General features: G+C 36.1%; 1 protein-coding gene across 2 annotated transcripts; it reads right to left on the bottom strand.

Moving 5' to 3' along the window:
- Positions 1-84: 84 nt before the first annotated feature.
- Positions 85-25810, bottom strand: LOC127964667 (uncharacterized). Of its 2 annotated transcripts, XM_052564942.1 has the most exons (25): positions 25643-25810; positions 20778-20907; positions 20230-20397; positions 18091-18228; positions 17581-17732; positions 16711-16814; positions 16343-16535; positions 14277-14408; positions 13994-14137; positions 13565-13703; positions 13334-13487; positions 13103-13239; positions 11493-11604; positions 11073-11136; positions 10485-10691; positions 10223-10368; positions 9999-10117; positions 8707-8831; positions 3582-3679; positions 3029-3165; positions 2519-2643; positions 2226-2371; positions 1524-1626; positions 993-1129; positions 85-663 (listed from the first exon to the last, which is right to left on the bottom strand). In XM_052564942.1, exons 1-25 carry the CDS (start codon positions 25655-25657, stop codon positions 543-545), a joined length of 3246 nt encoding a protein of 1081 aa, XP_052420902.1. In that variant the 5' UTR covers positions 25658-25810; the 3' UTR covers positions 85-542. The 2 variants fall into 2 exon arrangements, with proteins under 2 accessions (XP_052420902.1, XP_052420903.1); XM_052564943.1 differs by lacking the exons at positions 16343-16535; positions 16711-16814.

Raw genomic sequence — 25810 nt, 5'->3', positions numbered from 1 at the left:
CAACACAGTGAACCGAAGAAATTCTGAAATGTTTTCTAAACGTGTGCCATGTGCATTTGTGACCTGAATATAATATAAAATACATACATGCATACATACTTTATTTGGAACCTCCGAATGCATATATACAAAGCAACCAAGACTCACAGGTTGATATGGAAAATGTAAATTTAACACACTTTAAACCTAAATAACATTGGTGAAATGAAACCGCAACTCTATCCCTCATACACTAGTTTTCTCAGTTTTTCTTACAAACAACCCCCCCCCCCCCCCCCGAAAATTAAGTATATTTATTTGTCCATTAAAGAGATTCAAAGATTTTTTTCCCCATTATAAACTCTCCTCTATAACTTAGATATACATTATACAAAGATGAACTGAACAACAAATGCACCAAATATGCAGTGAAATTTTGTCATTTCTACATGTGAAGATGTAAAAAGTTGGGTTCCACAATCGAAAGAGAATGAATATTATAGATACGAGTATTGTGTGATTATAGTGCAGCTGAATCACTGCCAAAGCAATATCTACTTTATTTAGGGATCAGTTTCCTCAATCTGGGATGTACGATACTCCACAACAGACTTTTTCATGTTCTTATCTGGAATAAGATCTGTGCAGCTAAGTGGCTTCCCTGTAACTGGATCCTTATTGTTCCTGCAAAAAAAAAAAAAGTGAGCAGACACCTATCTGAGCAAACAGCTCATCTGTGGGCCTCTGTCTAGTAAGGAACCCTGTTATTCATGTTCATCATCACCGTCTTTTGCAAATCTTAGTTTCAACCTTGTATACCATAACATTTCCTCAAGGAGTAAACTGACTTTCCCAGATGTTTTATGTACTTCAATGGTTCAACTCCTCAAGAACAGTAAGAAACAAGACTTTTCCTTTGAGCACCCAACTCCAAACTCTCAATGCACTAACACAAATAAAATATCAATGGAATGCAAATGTACATTTTCAGAGACCAATCCACTGAATCTTACGTCTTAAGATATTCCTCAATGGCTCTTCGCTCGTACACACATCCACCTTTGGCCTTGACAGGATCAACGAATATCTTCCCTGACAAGGGGCATACCAGATGAGGAGGCACTTGAACATTGCTCTCACCTATGTATTGCTGAAAAGCAGATGAAAAGGAGAAAAATATAAATAATCATTGGTGATTTTTTTTTTTTTTAAATAAATATAAAACAGGATAATATCCTAACATGTAGGAATTATTCACAATTTAATTTACTACAAGTGTACAGAGCCCAGATTGCTTACTACATTATTAAATATAATTTTAACCGGTTGAAATAATGGGAAGGGGGCTGCTCAAGTACGCCTCTATATTCTAATCTCATATTTTCACTCTTTAAAAATGTATATAATATTTTTTTATTTGTGCTTCGGACATTTAAAACTGTATGACTTTAGACAGTGTGTCCTTTAATATTCATAAACAGGATTCCTCTGACAAAACGTCTGGGAATCGGTTGTTGGTAAAAACTGAATGAAAAAGAATTTACCTTTTCAATGGATTCCATGGACTGACATGCGTTTATTGCAGTGTTATCTTTAGCTGCTTGCTCGTAGACTTCTTTGCTAGTCAGGAATTCCTCTGCTAATATGCTAAAGAAATGATAAACAGTGGACAAAAATACATGTACTCATTCATTATTTATTGTATTCTCAAGTTACATTATTTAGAATCGGATCAATGATAAATAATGGAATGCATTTTCCAACTTGAATGAGCTTTCATCTCGGTTCTGATTATATTAGATTAAGTTCATTGAATAATAAAGTCAATGAACAAAATAATGGGAAGTCGTGGCCTAATGGTTAGAGGGTTGGACTCCCAATCGAAGGGTTGTGGGTTCTAGTCTCGGGCCGGACGGAATTGTGGGTGGGGGGAGTGCATGTACAGTTCTCTCTCCACCTTCAATACCACGACTTAGGTGCCCTTGAGCAAGGCATCGAACCCCCAACTGCTCCCCGGGCGCCACAGCATAAATGGCTGCCCACTGCTCCGGGTGTGTGCTCACAGTGTGTGTGTGTGTGTTCACTGCTCTGTGTGTGTGCATTTCGGATGGGTTAAATGCAGAGCACAAATTCTGAGTATGGGTCACCATACTTGGCTGAATGTCACTTCACTTCACTAATAATAAAAAAAAAAAAAAAAAAAAAAAAAAAAAAAAAAACACACCAGATGAAGATTAAGAGGCTACCTGTCCAGTGGATCTTCTGCCTCTGGGAGTATCAGGAGTCCATGTACAGCATCCAAGATCTCTCTCATAGTGACATCAGCCGAGTAGTTTCGATCAAATATGTTGTGGCAAATCCTTCCCACACTGTTGATGTTGCAATGGTAGATCTATACTGCAGTTAAGAACTTTATGGTGTACAAAATGTGATTTTATAGTGTAAAAAAGTGTTTTCTGTGCTCTACTCTTAATATATTAATCAAAAACAGAAATTAGTTTCTGAAAATTACTGGGGCACTTCTAAGGCTTAAGGATACAGGAGTATAGAACCGAACAACAGGTGGTTTCACTGGATAATCACGACCAAACTGACAATACAGCTCAAAGGTTCCATTCTCATAGGGAGTTTTAGCCGGTCCTTTCATGACAATCCTCCAAAATGCTGAAAAAAAGAAAATGTAAAATGCATGACAACTTTATTGTACATTTTACTTTTGTGTGTAACTTTGACTACATTTAATTAGAGGAAGCAACTGACACCACATCCGAGGATCAAGTGGCAGATTTTAGACTACATACTTTATAGTAAAAGGCATTGACAAATTAGTCAATTATCAAAAACATTAGGCGAGTTTTGTAAAGATAATGCAAGCATCTTAGTTTGGTGTAAGCTCCCCGTTACGGATATTGTTGATTATTACTTAATTGATCAAATAACTCACAATTACAAATGTTAGGAACTATTTGTAAACTTCATGCATGAAAATCTAACAGCAGGAGAAAAAGCATGAATTGTCTTTTGACCTTTAAAGCAGATTTATACTTACTGAAGTCTGTTTCTGAGGGATACACAGAACAAAATGGATGGGGATCACAGTGAAGACTCTTCAGTTCTTCTATGATCCGTTTATCTTTCTCCATGAAGCGGCCTGTCTTGCATTCTTGGATCTTCTTTTTAAGTACACTAATTAGAAAATTAATTGTTTATAAGTATGTAGTATAAAAATAGTAAGGCTACCATGATATATTCCCTATAATTTAAGAGTCTGTACTTTGGGAATATTTACTAAAATACTTTTAAAGAAAAGAACCATGTGCCTTTTTAAGTAAGTCATCGTTTTGTAATCATAGTAATTTTGCGCAAACAAACTTCCACACTACTTGAAACCAGTTCACATCACTTTCGATTCAGGTGTTTTGCATGATTAAATATAGGATGACTGAACAGTAGGCCTGCATGAAAAACAGTAAAGGCATAGAGCTGGAAACCGTATTTGATGTGTAACAAATTAAGTGGAGAGCGATATATCAAATTCTTGTTCATGTGTTAAAAAATAAACAGTGGACTTGTAGTCTGTATGTGTGGACAGTCAATAATACTTCTCTGTCCTGGCCGCTTTCTTAGTGATTTGAGCAGGAATCTTCATTTCCGGTCTTTCATCGTAGCCATGGGAGGCAAAAATTTTGGTCAAGTCTTCCTATTGACGAAAAAAAAAAAAAAAAAAATTATAATCTTGCTGTTCATAGACATTTTTAACAATAAAAATCATTGTTTTTTTGTTTTTTTAAATCAGATATACTTGTATATACAACCATAGTTAAAGGGGGGGGGGGGGGGTGAAATGCTCGTTTTCACTCAATATCCTGTAAATCTTGAGTACCTATAGAGTAGTACTGCATCCTTCATAACTCCAAAAAGTCTTTAGTTTTATTATATTTATAAGAGAAAGATAGTCTGTACCGATTTTTCCCGGAAAAACACGACCGGCTGGAGGTGTGACGTGTGGGCGGAGCTAAAGAATCACGACCGCCAGTAGGCTTTTGCGTTGAGAGCGTTTGGAAGTTGTGACATTACCGTGAGGAAAAAAACATCCAAAACAAACCATGGCTAACAGTCAGATTCAGCGTATATTTATGATCCAGAATCAGATCCAGAGGCTGAAATTTAACAAGAGCAGCATCAGCAACGATGAGCAACGTCTCTATGTGGTATTTACTGAAACTGTATATATTTGCTTAGCGGTTTTGGAAATTGACTAAGTTCCACTTTATGTTGTCTTTTTTTTTTTTTTTTTTTTTTAAGCTGTACATGTGGAAAGTGCAGTTTGATGACAACATCGCATGTTGTTTACTTGATGTGCTTACACGCCGATAGCTAAGTTAACAACACAGAGATATCTGAAGCAGATTTACTCACCGCCTGTGGTTCCAACACACGATCGTGACCCTTTTTCGTTGGGACTGCATTATCCTTAAGAAATAAACGTTGTGCAAATCCGGCGTCAAACTGGGCCTTGTTTGTAAAACAAGCATCTTCGAAATGCAGGGAACAAACACAAACACTTGCACAACTCCGTTGATGCTCTGTAAAAATAAACTCCATCCACTGGTCCCTTAATGCTGTTTCTCTTTTGGTAATCTGTGCAGGGTTGTCTTGCCCTGGCAACCAAAAACACACTTCTTTTGTGACATTTTGCGACGCTCTCGCTCTGATCAGTGAACGTCTGTTGTGCTCTCAGTGCTCTGCTATACGGGAGCACGCGCTCTTCCGGCAGAAGTGCCCTCAGGACCCATATAAGGAAATTCCGCTCCATCTAACGTCACACAGAGCCATACTCGAAAAAAACTTTCCGAAACTCGTGACAAACCGGACAAACATACAGCTTAATTTTTGAAACTTGTTTGTCCATGTTTAGCATGGGAATCCAACTCTTTAACATGGTAAAAAACTCAGTATGCATGAAATAGCATTTCACCCCCCCCCCTTTAAAAAAAGGAATAATATTCAATACACATTTCAAACTAAGTATAGTTAAAATCTATCAACATATTTACTGACATATCGCTCAAGACTTACTGATGTTAAAATAATGTCAACTTTATTTGGAGCATTTGTGCACAATGCACATTTCTTGATATTAAAAGGTTAGTTCACCCAATAATCAAAATTATGTAATTAATAACTCACCCTCATGTCATTCCAAACCTGTAAGACCTCCAGTAATCTTCGGAACACAGTTTAAGATATTTTAGATTTAGTCCGAGAGCTCTCAGTCCCTCCATTGAAACGGTGTACACGGTCTACTGTCCATGTCCAGGAAGGTAAGAAAAACAAAGTAGTCCATGTGACATCAGAGGGTCAGTTAGAATATTTTGAAGCATTGAAAATACATTTTGGTCCAAAAATAGCAAAAACTACGACTTTCAGCATTGTCTTCTCTTCCGTGTCTGTTGTGAAAGAGTTCAAAAAGCAGTTTGTGATATCTGGTTCTCGAACGAATCATTCGATGTAACCGGATCTTTTTGAACCAGTTCACCAAATCGAACTTAATCGTTTTAAACGGTTCACGTCTCCAATACGCATTAATCCACAAATGACTTAAGCTGTTAACTTTTTTAATGTGGCTGACACTCCCTCGGAGTCCAAACAAACCAATATCCCGGAGTAATTAATGTACTCAAACAGTACACTGACTGAACTGCTCTGAAAAGAGAGATGAACACTGAGCTGAGCCAGATAATGGCTCGTTCACAAGTCAAGTACAGTTTCTGTCAGACGTGTCCGATTCGAGAATCGAGGAGCTGATGATACTGCGCATGTGTGATTCAGCGTGAAGCAGACCGACATGCAGAGTGTCCGAACCGAACTGATTCTTTTGGTGATTGATTCTGAACTGATTCTGTGCTAGTGTTATGAGCGCGGGTAAACCGAAGGCTTGAATCAAGGGCAATCATCGCAAATGACGCCATTACATCGAGCGATAAAGGAACCGATGAACCGTTTTCTGAATCCAGTTAATTGAATCGAACTGTCCAAAAGAACTACTGGTGATCCGAAAACCGATTCTTGACTCCTGAACGAGTCATTATCTGGCTCGGCGTTCATCTTCAGTTCTCTCTTCACAGCAGTTCAGTCAGGCCATCCTTAAATATTTTGTTTTGCATTAACAGTAATTTTTTTTTTTTTTTTTTTTTTAAAGGGTCTATATCTAGGTCTATATTTTTTTTTTTTCAAGTTTCAAATGTTAATAAAAAAAAAACAAAAGGTGATGGTGATTACGTAGGTATGAATTTAAACAAATTAGCAAATTTTAAATAAATGACGTCACTGCCTGGGTCTTCAACCCGTGTCTTCGGGCGCATAATAGCAAACCTCATTTTGATGCAGGCTATATAGACCACAAACAAATTGAAATCTTTGTCAAAAACATGTAAATTGCATGAATTTCAGGTGAGAAGAAAAAAAAAATATTAGGAACTATTTTACTTGCATCCACCGCTAGGTGTCAATGCAACCTACAAATGAGAGACCATTTACTTTGCTTATTTGGCTTTTGTGAAAAAAAATCCTGTTTGATTTGAGTGACAAGTGTTCATTGAATCGATTGTAAAATCGATTTAGCATGTCTAGATGCATTTTATACAGCATAATAATGCCATGATGCAAAACATTTACTGCAGGGTTCAACATGGCTGTGTTTACGATTAGAAATGTCAACAACAACAAAAAACGCAGGTGATTCTAGCCCGAATCTGTATCTGTATGCATGAGACTGTCTGAATACCGGCAGAATTCACAAAAAAAATTAAAATAAAAAAACCTGGACATGCTCCGAGAGAAGGTCTTTAAAATCAATTTCCCCTTTTCCTTTTTCGAAACTTGTGTTGGTTGGTCCAATCGATTCTCGAACATAAAGTGACAGTCGACACTGTTTTAGACTAAACGGGAGAAGGGATGGAAGATCTGGGCACATATTTTTGTGCCAAGTTAAAGTGGTGTCGAGCTGTTTTAATGAATTTTTTAGATGTATTATGGTGCCCAAACCCGTATGACCGCGAACATTTTATTTACTGTGGCCGCAGCCATCATTACCAAGCACAAACCGTTGACTCTAACAGTGAATAAGAGTATGAGATGAAGCGAACGCACAGGCCATAGTGTGACATCCGTGTAAACAGATTTTTTTTTTTTTTTTTACGTAGCCTTTGTTTGTATGTAGGCCTAGGCAATTTATATAAGTAATTTTGCAATATAATTAATACTATTTTATTGCTTTTGTATTAGTTGTTTGAAGCGTAAAAAAAAAATAATAATTGGTCGGTCTTAACACAAGTGTACAACTGGCAAGTCGGTCGGACTAAAAGCAAAAAAAAAAAAAAATTTAGTCGATCCTAAATTGACAGGGTTGGTCGGGTTACAGCAAACAGCAATATTTTTAAGGATGGCCTCAGTGTACTGTTTGAGTACATTAATTACTCCGGGATATTGGTTTGTTTGAACTCAGAGGGAGTGTCAGCCACATTAAAAAAAGTTAACAGCTTAAGTCATTTGTGGATTAATGCGTATTGAAACGATTGAGTTCGATTTGGTGAACTGGTTCAAAAAGATCCGGTTACATCAAATGATCCGTTCGAGAACCAGATATCAAAAACTGCTTTGTTTTTAACTCTCTCACAACAGACGTGGAAGAGAAGACAATGCTGAAAGTCGTAGTTTTTGCTATTTTTGGACCAAAATGTACTTTCGATGCTTCAGAATATTCTAACTGACCCTCTGATGTCACATGGACTACTTTGATGATGTTTTTATTACCTTTCTGGACATGGACAGTAAACCGTACACACAGTTTCAATGGAGAGCTCTGGGACTAAATCTAAAATATCTTAAACTGTGTTCCAAAGATAAAAGGAGGTCTTACAGGTTTGGAATGACATGAAGGGTGAGTTATTAATTACATAATTTTGATTATTGGGTGAACTAACCCTTTAAGCCTAAAATGTGTTTTAATGTCACTATTGATGAGGATTAGAAGATCTTTGGAATAATTAAGGTTTTTAAAAGGAAGATATTTAAAGTGTAGCTGAAGTATACTTGCAATAATTCGACTGTGACGAGTGGGGCGGGGCCGAGAGCCGTGGGAACGGAGAGAGGCCGGTGGAGTGATTGGAAATGAGCGACACCTGCTCCTCACCGGTCTCGCGTCCCATGGAGGAGATTGGAAGGATACAAAAGAGGAGCGACGACATTGAAGGAAAAGAGAGGACCAGGCCTGGGCTTTATTTAGTGTTTTGCTTTTGTTTGTGCGCGACAGTCATCCGCAAGGGACTGTCGGGCTGTTTTGTGTTTATTTTTAGCATTAAAGCTTTAATTTGATTGTCCACCGGCTCCCGCCTCCTTCCCGATGATTATGAAGTTTTATATTGTTACATCCACTTTAGCACAATCAAATACATCCCCGTTCATCTTTAGTTGGACTTCAGCACTACTTCCCCATAACTGAAGTGCATTAAGTACAAAAGTAGTTCCAATTTAGCAGCCTTTAAATATCCCAGTTTAGTAAAATACAGTTGCAGTTTATTTTAATACATAGATGTACATTTATTTGTAGTATACATACTATGAAATAAATGTATTTCAAATATATTTTAATATATTATGTATTCATTTAAAATATAAGAAAATAGTACGTCATCTGTAATGTATGGTAGGTAATGGCTTTCATACCTCTGTTTTTATGGAAGAGACTGGTACCCTTCGTCTCTCTGCCCTCAGCTCCATGGACAAGACAGTTTCCATCTCAAAAAGCCTTAGGGCAGCTTTTGCATTCTCAGGCTTAAAGCAATATCCACCTAAAATCAATAGAAAAAGAATAATCTTTCTAACTAAAACGTAATCAACAAGAGCTTAGTCTCTCGAGTTTTTAGCTACAGCAGTTTCAACTCAGATTTGGCTAGTGCAAGAGGCCCTATAGAGGTGGACAGTAGTGGAGTATTTTTACTCTGATAAAGTACAGATACTTTTTAAACAAAAATGTACTTTTAAAGCAGAGTGTTATCTTCAGAGAACTTTTACATCACGTTTCAAATCATAATGTACTTTTTACTGGACTGTGTTTCATATTAAATATAATTTAATACTTAATTACATCAGAAATCTAGGACTTTTACTCAAGTAAAAAGTAATTCAAAGTTTTAGAGTACAAGACTGTACATTTTCAATGCAAGTATTAAAAGCAAACAAAAACAACTTATGTACATGCACAAACACACACACAGTAAACCATGTTGTCACACTCCCTCATAAAGCATTACTGGTTCTACAGCCTTTGTTTCATGATTATTGGATTACCCTCTGTTAATGATTTACCTTGCCTTTTCTGGATTTGGATTAATATTTTGGATTTGTTTGCTGTTTGACTGTCTCACTGTATTATCAACCTCTGCATTATCTTGACAACAATTCCCCTCCTAAAGTTTGGATTTGTCCGTTTGGTGTTTGATTGTCAAACGTCTGCACATGGATTCTCCTGCACCAACTGCAGTCGCAAGCTCATTACAATATACTTTGCCTAATCTGGTTCCAGTGGAAACATCTCAACTGTGGCATTATCATACCAAATGGGTAGCATGGTGCCTAAAAAGCAATGTTATAAAAACCTCCAATATAATATTGGGGAAAATTTAAGTTAAATTAGTTCGCATATTTTACAGATGTGTTAAAATAAATACTAATACAATTTTTTTCTCTTAATATTTACGTATCTGGTATTTTGCTTTATTTTATTGCCCTCAGTTTTAGGTAATTTGTTAACATATTGTGCTGTTATCTGTATTGTGCATTTATTGTTTATCTATTAGTCTGGAGGCTGGAAAGAGCACTGTAAATTTGCCTACCCCACCTACAATCCCTGCCGGCCTGAGACTCGAACTCACAACCTTTGTATTACAAGTCAGAATCTCTAACCATTAGGCCACGACTTACCAGATGGCACAATATAAAAATTTTAATACACACACCTGTTACATAGCTGATTCCATGTAAAACTGTGTTATCTGCCATGCCAACAATAACTGCATCGACCACAATATTGCTGGCCATCAATTTTCTGGCAATGGTGACTGGATTACTCATGGAACTGTAGATTAGACAACAAATGTTATCCAGAATCATTTTAGCTGTTGTAGTAACATTTTAAATCAATCAATTCAAGTAGTATAAGAACAAATACACAAAGACACACCTGATATCGTTTCCATCTGTCAAACACAAGATGCGACATCTGCAAGCTGGAAAACTTTTCTTGATATTGTCAAGCTCTGAGATACCACGAACAAGTGCATCATATAACCTTGTGTACCCAGATGCTTCAATACCATGAACTTGCTCCTACACGTTAAAAAAAATTAATAAAAAATTAAATTAAATTATACAACTTTCATTTATTATAAATGTTTTTTTTTTCTGTCTTTGAGATAATGGTGTAACAATCAGGACAAAAATACCTTGAAGGCTTCCAAATTTTCTGTGAATTTAAGAAGGGTTTTAACTTTGTCGTTAAACATCACAAGGCAGATGACATGCTGAAAATCATATGACATGCTCCGGTTTGAAAAGCTGTCAAAGATTTGCTTGACGGCATCAATTCGCATCATCTGACTGTCAGTGTCATAACATTCTTCCATCATTGAAGAACTTGAATCGAAGAGCACCTGATAAGAACATTCAAATTCATTTTAATTTATAGCTTGTAAATCAATGTAAACTATGCACTCTCTATGTTAGCGGTTTGGCTATTGTGTAAATAATTAATAGTTACTAAAATATAATTACTTCATGAAACCACACAGTTTTAAATTATTTAAAACTGTGTGTATAAGTGAACATACAAAAAGAATGATTTCACATCTGCTTAAGTCTATTAAAAGTAACAACACATTTTATGTGAACTGGCTATGGGGAAAAAAGCTTTGTAAAGCACTATGACTTTCCTCAAAAAGCAAGTATGTACTAAAAATCTGTGTCCTGGCACACTTGGGGATTATAGCCATTTGAAGGTGTAGTAAACATTACAAACATTTAATTTCTCTTACCACAATTGCCTCTTTGGGGGTTTTACTGACTTCAACAGTGTTGTCAGTCCTGGTATCATTGAGTCTGAATGGATAAAATAAATTAAATATTTATACAACTTGTTCTGGAAAACAAATATATACAAGCTTAAAAGAGCTGCTTTATAGCTTTATGCTAGGCTCAAAATAAACATTTAATTTAATCAGCAAATGTAAAATGTTTTCAATGTTTTTATTGTTAGATGTTTCAATCTCATTTATATGATCAAACTTATTTGTGGTTTAATTGTATAACGCTATTGTTAAAATTGGCAGTAAAATACTGATTTAAGTTTTCATATTCAGTTTAAACATTTTAAAAAAGTTTACTCTGGTGAACTGGCATTTATTAAAATACTATTATATCATAGCCCTTTATTTATAGGAAAGATATATACTTACATTTCAGCCAGATCTTTCACATTTTTTGTGGTCTCTTTTCCAGACAGACAGTCGTAAACCCAAATCTTAAACTGATCTCCCTTGACTTTGTTCACGTAAACACCTAGATTATCTATATAAACAATGTTTATTCAATGTCAGAATATGAGACAACATTGATATTTTTTGCAAAATAAAAAGAGGGAAAAACAATCTTGTTAGGTTTGTATTCATGTACTCAGGCAACTGAAACGTAGATACAAATCTCCTATTTGTGTTGTTTATCTTGTATATTTACTAGGGCTGCCCTCGACTAAGGATTCGGCTACATGGCCTAATAAACGCTCAAGCACTCACATAAAGCTGGTCACATCACACTCTTGGAAGTAATTATTATAAATCTGTCAGTGAAAAACAGTTTGGAGACTGCATTAACATTAATAATTTGATTAACTAGTGCCTTCTTTGCTTTTGGCTTGAAAAATTAAGTCGGCGATGCCGACTCGTCATCTCCGCAGTGATGCACCTGTATGCATGTTTCATACAGATTACATAATCAAGAGAATTTGTTTTCCATTTTAACTGGTTCATTGGAAAGCATTTCACCCTCGATATATTTTTAAAGGGGTCATTTGATGCAATTTTAAGTTTTCCTTTCTCTTTGGAGTCACAAGCTGTTCGTGAATAGATAAGATTCCTAAAGTTGCAAAGACTAAAGTCTCAAAGAGATATTATTTTTAAAAGTTAAGACTCGTCCATGCCCTCCTAGAACACGACCTAACGTCTACTTCACGATGTGGGAAGATTTGCATAATACCGCCCAAATGTTTACTCAAAGAAAGGCGGCATAACTTTGATTCTTGCTGTTGCTGCTGGTGCCATGTTGTGGAGATGCAGTTTCATTGTGAAGAGGACTAGACTTCAAATCACTGGTTAAGTTGTATTTACAACACTGTTTCAGAACAGTTCAACCCAAATATTCAGATGTGTGCAGCACATTTTATGGAGGACCGTTTCCTGATCCTGGGAGGTCACGCACCACAGTATGTTAAGGCATAACATTTCCGTCACATGCTTGAGTCATTCAGCCAATCACAATGCACTGAATAGGTCGCCAATCATAGCACACTCGCTTTTCATACTTATAAGCTTTGTTTCATAAAGGTGGCACATAGAGGATCAAAACTAATATATTACTCATATGATACATTACTCTTATCTGTATGACAAAAAAAAATGAGGGAGTATTTTAAGAGTGACCACACCAGCACCTTCACCTGTCCTGCAGTGAGCGCACAACTGTTCAGCATCCATACTCTGCACAGACACTTGATCAGCACACATTTTTATAGGTTAACATTAGATTGAGTGGCCATGTTAAGTTGCAAATACTTACATATTTCAGATAAGCCATATTTGAGAATTGATGACATGCAAGCTTTTAGACTAACCGTTAACGATCAGTCCATCACATACTGTGACTTTTTTTTTTTTTTTTGATTTTGGTCAACCAAGCCTCTCCTGGTCGAATAACGATTAGTCGACTATTAGGGGACAGCCCTAATATTTACAGTATAATCAACTGATTAAACAGTCTAGCAATTAGCATTGAGACAATATAGAAATTGGACCTTCACTGAGATACACCAGCAGAGGACCCTTATTTCCCATATTTGCCAGTTGCAGTGGTGGTGTGACAATCAGGTGACTGTACCGTTTGACATCCTCAAACATGTCTGAAAATGTTTTCTTCCGTTCAATCTGAAAGCTTTAACAAGGCATTTTGTATAAAAATGTAATATTGTTTTAAACATACATTACATTTATTAAATATAGTTTTACGACTCGTAAACATAACGTACTTGCAACCTTGTGGGGTGCTGTTATAAAAGATCCAAAATGGAAACCTATCAAATGATGGCGGAAGACTAAGCGAAATTCTCTCGATATCTGTAGCTCTTTTAATCGATGACTCCAGTAGATTCACCTCATCACAGTTTGGAATTTTCACACCATCTAAAATAAAACCATATTATGGATGTGGTGATGAATTAAGAGGATGGTATAACAAACGTCTCAGTTCCAGGGTTTACCTGTGATTTTTTCCAGTATGTATGACCTGTCAAATACTTCTGGTGTCCCTGGTACTCTCACTGGCTCACACAGCCGTTGGCCAGTAGGATAAGCTTTCAAAGAAATTGTAGCATAGGTCTCCAGATCAGGACTTTCATTCTGAATTGAAAAATTTAAGAAAATGGTTTTTAGTCAGCCAGTTTTTTTGTGACTGAAAAATTCTACAATCACTGCAAATCTAGTCTCTGTAAACAGAACACACCAAAAAATTATATTTTTATATATAACGTTCATGTGCACGTGTTCATTTAAGATGCACTTTATAGTCTGGTTATTAGAAAACAGGCTAGAGTACTTTTAGTCCATGCTACTAGAATGAGAAATAGTTCCTGAACAGCTTCTAAACTGATTTATGAAGTGAAAAAAAAAAAAAAAAACTGCAAACATACCTCTGCTTGAGCAATCAAGTATGCCCAGCAAATATTTGCATATTCAAAAACATCCCCATCTTCAATGACCTTTGTGCCTGATGTTTCACTACGACCTGGTAACAACTCTCGGAAAAGAAAGTAAAGACCCTCAACAACAGCAATCTGAAATGAAAATATAAAGAATTTATTTAAAGATTTATGATTGGACTTAAATATTTAATAGATAATATCACAATGATAATTCCCTTTATATCGGTGTGTAAAACTCCATTAAGTGAATAATTTGCACACTTTAACCTACCTTTTGGATTCTAGTTACGTGCAAGTTCCTGCAGATCATTTGCAATAAACTTTGACCCATAGCATTGCATCCAGTCAGGCTCCTAATATAAGCCACCACTTTCTTAAATTCGTCTCCACAGTGTTTACATTTCTAAAGAATAGGACAATATACAGAAAAGCTTACTAATTAGTTGCACTGAAAAAGAAAGCAATATGTTTAATCAGAAATTTGTAGCTGCTGGCCTCAAACCTGGGGTCAAGAAACAGTTACTGGTAATTACAGGTGCATCTCAAATTATGATGTTGTGGAAAAGTTCATTTCAATAATTCAACAAATTGTGAAACATGTATTAAATTAAGTGCACACAGACTGAAGTAGATTAAGTCTTTGGTTCTTTTAATTGCAAAGTTTTTGGCTCACATTTAACAAAAAACCCACCAATTAACAAATCTCAACAAATTAGAATATGGTGACATGCCAATCAACTCAAAACACCTGAAAAGGTTTCCTGAGCCTTCCAAATGGTCTCATTTTGGTTCACTAAGCTACACGATCATGGCGAAGACTGCTGATCTGACAGTTGTCCAGAAGACAATCATTGACTCATAACTCTTAACAAGGAGGGTAAGCCACAAACCTTCATTGCCAAAGAAGCTGGCTGTTCACAGAGTGCTGTATCCAAGCATGTTAACAGAAAGTTAAGTGGAAGGAAAAATTGGGGAAGAAAAAGATACACAACCAACCGAAAGAACAAGCAAAATCGATTCAAGAATTTGAGTGAACTTGACAAGGAATGGATTGAGGCTTGGGTCAAGGCATCAAGAGCCATCACACACAGTGGTGTCAAGGAATTTGCTGAACCACAGTCAACGTCAGAGGCGTCTTAAACGGACTAAGGAGAAGTAGAACTGGACTGTTGGCCAGTGGTCTAAAGTCCTCTTTTTAGATGAGAGAAAATGTTGTATTTCAATTGGAAACCAAGGTCCTAGAGTCTTGAGGAAGGGTGGAGAAGCTCATAGCCCAAGTTGCTAAGTCCAGTGTTAAGTTTCCACAGTCTGTGATGATATGGGGAGCAATGTCATCTGCTGGTGTTGGTCCAAAATTTGAAAACCAAAATCACTGCACCAATTTACCAAGAATTTTTGGAGCACTTAAGGTTTCCTTATGGTGACCAGCTTTTTGTCGATGCTGATTTTACTTTCGAGCAGGATTTGGCACCTGCCCACACCGCCAAAAGCACCAAATGTTGGTTAAATTACCATGGTCTTGGTGTGCTTGACTGGTCAGCAATCTCACCAGACCTGAACCCCATAGAGAATCTATGGGGTATTGTCAAGAGGAAAATGAGAAACGAAAAAAAAAAAAAAAGATGTGCAGATAAGCTGAAGGCCACTGTCAAAGAAGCCTGGGCTTCCATACCACCTCAGCAGTGCCACAAACTGATCACCTCCATGCCACGCCAAATTGAGGCAGTCATTAAACCAAAAGGAGCCACTACCAAGTATTGAGTACATGTACAGTAAATAAACATACTTTCCAAAAAGGCCAACAATGCACTGTTTTTTTTTATGGGGGGGGGGGGGGTCTTATGAAGTATTCTAATTTTGTGAGTTAAAAATCATGACAATTAAAAGATCCAAAGACTTAAACTACTTCAGTCTGTGTGCACTGAATTTATTACAAGAGTTTTACAATTTGAGTTTACAGAGAATTACTGAAATGAATTTTTCCACGACATTCTAATTTATTAAACTGCACCTGTACATGAGTTGTGGATCAGTTTGCTCTAGTTTGTACAGTATAAACATCATTAAGCCCATGAAGAGTCCTTTAACCACATATATAGCAACATGGGGTATTTGTGTGTGTGTGGTGTTATCGATTAGATCTGAACCAATATTTTCTGTTGAACTGTGCTTTTACACTTTTTTTGTGATTTTGGCACTTTTTTAATAAACCTTTGAAGCTGAAGCTGCATTTGTGATTGGTCTACAACTTGGATTCACCCATTCTAGGTGACCCAGGCTCTAGATCAGCAAGCATCAAACCATGACAAAATATAAATGAAGTTCTTTTTAACATACGATGGCATACAGCGTTGACAGAAAAACACTAAGGCCTTTCTCTGTTTGCTTCACCGAGGGTCTGACATCTTTTTGGAACAAAAGACTTGGATTTGGTTTCTCATTATCAAATGATGACAGAGAGAACTGTAGAACTGAATCCTCTGTGATTCCAAGCTCATTAAGTTTGTCAACATGATTATACTCTTCGCCTCTGTGAAAAAAAATAAAAATAATTTAATCTTGGAAACAACAGTTAAAGATTTGATATTTTAAACCATACAGTAAATATAAATATATATACACACACACACACATTCATACATAAATACATACATATACACACACACACACAATAATGCAATTTCAATGATTTAATCATCAGTAACCTGATGTGAAGAACTGGTGCTGGTATACTACTTTCAAGAGAAAGCCGCAGCGTCACATCTCTCAGTGTATCACTTTCGAGGTTGACTTTGATTTCAAAGTCTCCCTATTGAACAAATAAGGAAAACAAGATGACTGATGTGGAAATTTCCATCAATGTATGGTTTGTTAGTATTGGACAATATTTGGCTGAGGTACAACCATTTTGAAAATCTGGATTCTAAGGTTGCAAAAAAGGCAACCTTCATTGTCCAAATGAAGTTCTTGGCAATACATATAAATAATCAAAAAATAAGTTATGATATTTATGGAAGAAAACTTACAAAATATCTTCATAGAACATGATCTTTACTTAATTTACTTGATTTCTGGCATTAAAGAAAAATGTATAATTTTGACCCATACAATATATTTTTGGCTATTGCTACAAATATACCTGTGAGACCTATGACTTTTGTGGTCCAGGGTCACATATAGAGAAGATTTTTGTTTGTAATGCAGGATGAGTAAGTTTAACTCATTTGAAAATGAGTGACGAGGAGGAAATGTAATTTCACTTTTGGTTATATATGCTCTATGTAATAGTGTATGTGACAAATAATAAGGTGATTGGGGAACCGGTAAATATTTGCAAATATTTGAATTTGATTTAGTATCATGCTAAATTACAATGTAATGGTTAGATTCTACGGTTTACATTTGATACATTTCAGTATTAATGGAAAAAGCAAAAATAAAAAGTGTAACAACCATCCCGAGTATTTTCTACACTTGACACTGACAACAAACATTCTAATTGTGTATGGGTTTGTTTTGGTGAATCAATAGATTTTCTATTTTTGATTAAGGTAATTATGCATCAGCAGCAGTACCTGTAACATTATGTGACAGCGGATGACACTTGGTCCTTCATTTCTGATTTTGGCCTGTCTTTGTGTCAGTGGTAACTCTGTTAAATTTTCTCTTGGTGTAAAGATGGCATACAGTTCACTCCCACTTTCAATATGTCTGTCATTCAAGGACCCTTTAATAATAAAGATATAAAGCATGCAAAGAAATACAATTAGTGAACAACATGCAAAATATGTGCAAGTCAAATTGTCAAGAAAAAGTTGGTGAACTCTTTGATGTTGATTTCTGCATAGATTATGATTGAAATGTTGCCTGATCTTAAATTAATTCACAACTATAAACAATCTGACTAAACGAATAACGCAAAATAATTTTTTCACGTTTGTACTGAATACAGTTAGTAATCATTATTGATTCTCTGTAGATGCTTACTGACGTTTAACTAAGACGACATCACATTTGACACTGGAAACAATAGTCTCAACATTTGAAATAAAAAAAATTATCTTCAAAAATATTTGAACACCTACATGTGTTGAAGAAGGGGTCATCAGTCAAAGGCATACCATCAGCAGTGTAAAGGCATACAGACATGTTTCTGTCAACCTTGTTTTCATGGCAGATTCGCAACATCAGGTCCTCCACTGTATTTTGTGAGGGATCTATACCTGTACAAAGGGTGTAATGGGACAAAAAAAAAAAGTAGATAGTTCTGGTCCTTAAGGTCCTTGGTGTTCCTGCAGCTCAATTGGTAGAGCATTGTGCTATCAAGGTTGGGGGTTCAATTCACCGGGAACACAATAGGTAAAAATTGATAGCCTGAATGTACTGTAAGTCGTTTTGGATAAAAGCATCTGCTAAATGCATAAATTTAATTTAATTATATTTGGCTAAACTAGGTATAAAGCTATTGTTAAATACTCTAGAAAACACATACCCGTCATATTATAACAACAGTAAATTATGAAATTATTGTTCTTTTCCAAAGTGGATTTACAAAGCGGTTTCTGGAGTTGATGCTATAGGAAAAGCCTTCAGCTTCACCAATGTCTGAACATGTGTAGCAAAACACACCAGTTCTATTGACAGACAGCAGTCCATGACATCATGAGCATAGCTTCTTTGGCTTCATGAACAGTAGCAAGAGTTTTCGGCTGTGTGTGCAGACATTTCATTACACGCGAGGACATACAAATCCTGCATTATGTCTTGGACATAATTATGTCTTGGACTGGAGCACAAGTGTGAGTGATGTGTACACTGTGACAACTTCATGGCTCCATTCACATATGTCAGGATGAAAAAAAGGTGCTGGCTACACTACAGAGCTCACAGTTTGGACTTGCTTAGGAGTTGTTGACCAGTTCCCAGTCTGATTAAGCCAGTTCTAGCAATCTGCTTAATCTGAAAGCATGCTCCGCAGGTTCCTCTGATCCAGCAGAAAGCATGTTGCTTTGAGGAGATGGATGATGTTTTTGACTGAATTCTCTCCACCCACCCCGCCAGCCCTGCATAAGGGGAAATGCTTGATGTATTGGCCAGTGAGAAATCACTTTTGGTTATTTGGACAAGTGCTTCATGGTGGAACATGAGCGTCAATCCCCTTCGAGCTTTCCATTTCTTCCTGACTCACATTTATCAGTCTAAACCACAATATGGGAATTCTATATTACCAAGATATCTTACCAAATTATTTATATATTTTTTTATTTTACAAAAAATACCTTGCTTCATTTTCCATTTTTCCCTGAATATGAGTAAAGTGAAAGTTATGTGACGTGTAACCAAGTACGGAGTTTCATATTTGGAATTGTGCTCTGCATTTCACCCATCCAAGTGCACACACACACTGTGAACATGCGCTCAGAGAAGTGGGCAGCCATTTTTACCTGCCCTGCAAGGGAAGGCGGAAGGTTGTAAAGGCCAGGTCTTCCTTTGCATTAGAGCATCAAAGCAAAGACACCTTCTCTTGCAATTAAGTGAATTAAGCATTCCCCATAGCATAAATCCAGACGCCACGTCTTGTTCCCCTTCTCAGAAAACTATGGTTACGATCATAATCTGGATGTTTTTTTTTGGTGCGTTTATTTTATTAACCCTTGTAAGGTAACTTTTATCAAAGCAGTAACATGAAATTGTGGTTTACATTCATTTTTGTGTAATCGCTCTCATATTCCTCTTTCTTTACCCTTTTCTTATTCTTACGTTTGCTCTAAAATGTACACTTTCACTTTTAAAAGTTGCCATTGTGATACTATGGAAATTGACTTTATTGATAGATTTCTTGTCATGTTCCTCATTTTTTTTAATAAAAAGTCTCTTAAATTGTGAACTATCAATGTAGATCCATTTTGAAAAGTTTGTTATTTGTAAAAAAAAAAAAAAAGTCTTTATTTTGAAGATGCTGAATGAGACCAATACATTTGAAGACCTACTGTTCCTCTAGTTTGGAGTCAAAACATTTCTTTGGACAGAGGCTGAATAGTAAAAGTCATAAACCCTTAATAAATCTAATATAAATAAATCTAGTATTAACCATGACATGCGCACTTAAAATTTAAGCACATGCATCTTGTTTTGACATCTTTTAGTGCCCTTATTACTGTAATTGTCTTTTAAAATGAGAAACAACATTAGTGCAGTTGATGAAGTGTACTATAAAGATTTACCTGTGATCTCTTGTATCCCAGGGCATTTTGGAAATCGGTAGGATATATGAAACGAATTAAGTGACTTCATTACAGTCATTCCTTTCATCTCTGGAACTGGTGCATTGCCAATTCTTCGCAGATAAGCAATCATATTGTCATACCGGTTCCTCTCTGCTTGTGAAAAATCTTTTAACAAAAAAAGAAAATTGGCAGTAATATTCAATATGGAGGAGCTTTTTTCATTTCATGAGTACTTGTAGGGGAGAATGGGGTAAGATGTCAATCACTACCGTAAGTTGAACCTCCTCCCCTTTTAACCATTTAGAAATCTTTTATTACGATCAAATATAGATAAAATGCAAACTTTTTACTTGACAAGGCATTTACTCCATATGATTCAACATACACTTTGACATGGTCCCAATATAGTACACTTTCATGCTAAGAGATAAAATGGTCTTTGTTGAAACCACCTTGTATAATGTCATGGATTATGATGCATCAAAATAGATATTAACAGCAGATGAGCAAAATGAGCCAAACAACAACTATAATAGAACTCATACCCATGGTTTTTAAGGTCACATCATTGACGCTGTCAAAAAAATCCAGTTCTTCTTCAATCCCAAGATCAATGAATTTCTTGTAGTATTTATCCAGTCTGAACTTCTGAAGTAATGTGAAGATTTTATCCATCTGAAACACACAATCATCTAAACTTAACATTTAGAAGTAAAAAAAAAAAAAAGAGCAGTTCCTTTTATTTTCACATGGTTACAGTTCATGTTTTGATCTAAGGCCAGTTCTATGTAGTTTCAACCCAATTCAAAAACAAAAGCTAAATGCTGATGTCTGTACCATCTATGTTTGTATTGAATCTAGACTACTTACTATTACTTAATTTCAAATGGTTAAGGATATTCTTTTCAATAGCCAAAAGCCAGTTTGGCCTATTAAATACCAAATAAACATCTTGTTTATGCATACCTTCCTTTCTTGTTTGTTGCTTAAAATAAATAAATAAATCGGAAATCGATATCGGAATCAGCCAGTTTGCTTGTAAAAAATCAGTATGAGAATTGGCCATGAAAAATCGTGATCGGTGCATCCCTAAATGTAATATAGCATAATATCATTAATACATTAATAAATACATTTAAAATCACAATAATATTGTATCATGACATAATTACCGTATTTTCCGCACTATAAGGCACACCGGATTATAAGGCGCACCTTCAATGAATGGCCTATTTTAGAACTGTTTTCATATATACAGTAGGGCGCTCCGGATTATAAGGCGCATAGAATACTATGTCAAAATGCAGTCAAACGTTTGACTGGATTTGCGTTATGCATCCACTAGATGGAGTTGTGCTAAAGGGAATGTCAACATTTTGACAGAGCCTCTTGATCCATATATAAGGCGCACTGTCGTTTTTTGAGAAAATTAAAGTCTTTTAAGTGCACCTTGAAGTGTGGAAAATACGGTATCATGATAATATTGTATCATGAGACCTCCTAAGGTTTGCATATGGTTGCAGGGCTCTAGACCTCTTTCTGCACTGGTTGCGCCTAACTTTAACTAACAGCACAAAAGTAAGGTGCACCCACATTTTCCACAGCATCGCATTTAACACTACACCATTTTTACAAGTTCACTTTTTTTTTTTTTTTTTTTTGTCCATAGTCAATATTGACTTGTAGCCTAGATGATTAACAAAAAATCTGGTCAAAAGTTTTCTTTATTTGAAGCACAATTCTACAAGAAAGGTAGCTTACTGAAAAAGTGTTGGTGCTTAAAAGTGTTTCACTGAGCTGAAAATTAAACTTAAAGGGGGGGTGAAATGCTATTTCATGCATACTGAGTTTTTTACACTGTTAAAGAGTTGGATTCCCATGCTAAACATGGACAAAGTTTCAAAAATTAAGTTGTACGTTTGAAGGAGTATTTCTGTTCCAAAAATACTCCTTCCGGTTTGTCACAAGTTTCGGAAAGTTTTTTTCGAGTATGTCTCTGTGTGACGTTAGATGGAGCGGAATTTCCTTATATGGGTCCTGAGTGCGCGCTCTTCTACCGGAAGAGCGCACGCTCCAGTATAGCAGAGCACTGAGAGAGGCTGAGCACAGACATTCATTCACTGATCAGAGTGTCGCGAAATGTCACAAAAGGAGTGTGTTTTTGGTTGCCAGGGCAAGACAACCCTGCACAGATTACCAAAGAAAAAACAACATTAAGGGACCAGTGGATGGAGTTTATTTTTACAGAGCATCAACGGAGTTGTGCAAGTGTTTGTGTTTGTTCCCTGCATTTCTACAATGCTTGTTTTACAAACAAAGCCCAGTTTGACGACGGATTTGCACATCGTTTACTTCTTAAGGATAATGCAGTCCCAACGAAAAAGGGTCACGATTGTGTGTTGGAACCACAGGCAGTGAGTAAAACTGCTTCAAATATCTCTGCCTCCTTGTTAGTGCATCCGCCTCCCATCGAAGACCCGGGTTCGAGCCCCGCTCGGAGCGAGTCCTTGCTGCTGCTGCTCTCGTTCAGTTTCAGCCTTCACAGCTGTCACAGCTTTCAAACACTCTCAACGCAAAAGCCTACTCTCGCACGTGATTCTTTAGCTCCGCCCACATGTCACGCCTCCAGGCGCTCGTGTTTTTCCGGGAAAAATCGGTAAAGACTATCTTTCTCTTATGAACATAATAAAACTAAATACTTTTTGGAGTTATAAAGGATGCAGTACTACTCTATAGTTACTCAAGATTAACAGGATATTGAGTGAAAACGAGCATTTCACCCCCCCTTTAACATCTAAGGATAAGTTAATTAAAAAGAAAATCTAAATTAACTGTTTTGAAGGCTCAATGTCTTATGGACTATCCTCCATTGCAGTCGCACGCCCCTTGAATGGCCATGTCCAGTTTGACCTTCTTGATCTTTGGCATTGGCTAGACCAGCTAGCCACACTCTCTCTAGCATCAAAATCTTCCAGATTTGGCCCCTCTACACTGATTCTTTTCAGATCTTCCACTGTGTCTGAATGAAGGGCTCTAGTGTCTGATTTGAACAGATAAACAGTCCCTAAACAGCTTATACTATTGTTTCAGCTATTAAAATAGTTCAGTTTTGTATGTAATAGCAAAGTGATTATATGTTTTCATTAATTTCATTCATATTAAGTTAATTTAGAAAAACGTTTGGAGCATTTTTTTTTTTTTTTTAAGTAACGACCAAGCTGCCAGTGACAGACAGAGCCTGTTTGATCAATTTAGCCTTCTCAAATCATGACTTGTCTAAAATAAAATCTATAGATATAAAACAGTTGAATCATATAACCGTTTAAACGTAAGACTAGGGCTGCACGATTCTGGATAAATTGAGAATCACGATTTTTTGATCTCATATAGAGATCACGATTCTCCTACGATTCTTTATTATTATTATTACTATTAACATTATCATTATCACAAGTATATAAATTAATTATTTTATTTTGCAAGGATTCTTTAAATTGATCAAGTGTGACAAAGACATTTATAACAAAATATTTCTATTACACACAATTATTGTTCTTCTGAACTTTCTATCAAAGAAACCTGAAAAAAATCTACTCATCTGTTTTCAACATAATAATAATAATAATAATAATAATAATGTTTTTTTTGAACGGCAAAACAGCATATTAGAATGATTTCTGAAAATCATGTGACACTGAAGTTATGATGCTGAAAATACAGCTGCACACCACAGAAATAAATTACATTTTAAAATACATTCAAGTGAAAGCAGTTATTTTAAATGGTAAAAATATTTCAAAACTTTACTGTTTTTGCTGTACTTTGGATCAGATAAATATAGTTTGGTGAGCAGAAGAGACTTTAAAAAAACATTACACATCTTATGGTTCAAAAACTTTTGACTGGTAGTGTATCTATAATATATTTAAAACCCCAGTTTTTTTAATATTAGAATGATGAAAAAGTTGTTTAGATAACTGATTCAACGACTCACTCATAAACCTACTACACTTGTTTCATTTCTGGATGAATCAGCGTTTTTGAACGATTCTCTTGAATGAAAAATTAATTCATTGACAAATAAATTAAGACACTTGTCGCCACCTATTGGTGAAACAATGCAATCGACACAAACGTTATTTAAAGCGCAGTACTTTCAAAAGGGGATTTGTTATATTTTGATCGCTGCCATATAGACATCAATGTTTATATTTAAACTATAAACTTTATCCCAGTATTTCTGTGATAATATAAATGACTGTAAGACAGATATAATACTGTGTAGTTGAAAAGACTGTTTGTGAAGATGTTTCTTAACCAAACATGGTAAGAGCTCTCTCTGTGTCAGCGGCAGTGCGCGCACGGATTTGAATGATCCGGTAAGACTTTGTCAAAGGTTTAACAGACTCGGGGAATCGTTGTCTTTTAGAAATGAGATCGAGAGGGTGTCTGAATCGAGATCGCGATCTTTTAACGATTAATCGTGCAGCTCTACGTAAGACCCAGATAAATGTGCTATATAGTCTATGGCAGAGACGCCAGCGTGATCACTTGCATTTTTTTCAGTAGTTAGTTACACTGTCATTTTTGCTCATAAAAGGTAAGAGTAATACATCATTCATAACTGCAAAGGGTCTACTTTTATATGTGTGCACTCACAATATCATCATAACATTGTGCTTTCTGCCATCTCATCTTTAGCAGTACAAAAATGAACCGACACTCAGTGAAAACATGCCTCACAGACATGATAAATATCTATATAAAGCTTTAAATGACTACTTAACGAAATAAAACAAATCGAAAACAAAAACTCTTTAATTATAATCATAAACCATGAAGATGCTCTTTTCTCTGTCTAATGAGGAGATGGCGCCACAGGCTCAGAAAACAATAGTTCATCAAATAATTCAAATATCTCCTTAATATATCCCCCTGTCACATTTATGATAATTACTTTTGCTGGTGCTTTGCAAGCTTAAGCCTATCGTATTTGAACGGAGAACTGTTCAGCTGCGCTGCTGCTGAGGGACACGAAACACTCTTGACAGTCGAGGTAGCACAGTCTTGTGTTGTTTCCACCAGCTCAGCACTTTTGTTTCATAACTAATTAATTGAGAGCTAAAATATAAAAGTATGGAGAAGTCTAAAACAGGCAGGAGGCCCGGCCCGCGTCGGAACTATTACTCGAAATTGGCCCGAAGCCTGGCTCAAGGAACGTAAAAAGGTTGGACTGAAATGCAGGGCTCAAGTGTCTGTTGTTGAACCACATGGATACTTTAAGAGTCGCGAAGACTAATTATATAACTTTGTGTATATATATATATATATATATATATATATATATATATATATAGTTCGTAAACGTAACGTTGTGAAAATACAAACCAATATGTGTATATTTCCTTACCTTGCCAGTAGACATCACGGTGCTGGGGTAAATTAAACCGTGTGGACTCTCTCTGGGGCAGAAGTTGTCATAGTTTGGTAGTCTTCTCTAGTGGTTTAGCCTTCGTTCCCTTTCCTCAGCCACGAGGTAACGACCTCTCCAAAAATTTTCCCGCCACTATAATGAATT

This window comes from Carassius gibelio, chromosome B9 (genome assembly GCF_023724105.1).
Source record: "Carassius gibelio isolate Cgi1373 ecotype wild population from Czech Republic chromosome B9, carGib1.2-hapl.c, whole genome shotgun sequence".
NCBI classification, from domain to species: domain Eukaryota; kingdom Metazoa; phylum Chordata; class Actinopteri; order Cypriniformes; family Cyprinidae; genus Carassius; species Carassius gibelio.
The sequence above is the reverse complement of the archived record's forward strand: the minus strand, read 5'-3'. Positions and strand labels throughout refer to the sequence as shown.

Coding starts and splice junctions, on each gene's coding strand:
- LOC127964667 (XM_052564942.1), bottom strand. Junction 16,815..17,580: donor GCTGTCACATAATGTTACAG/GTACTGCTGCTG, acceptor TTTGTTCAATAG/GGAGACTTTGAAATCAAAGT. Junction 8,832..9,998: donor TGGAATCAGCTATGTAACAG/GTGTGTGTATTA, acceptor TATTGATTTTAG/GTGGATATTGCTTTAAGCCT.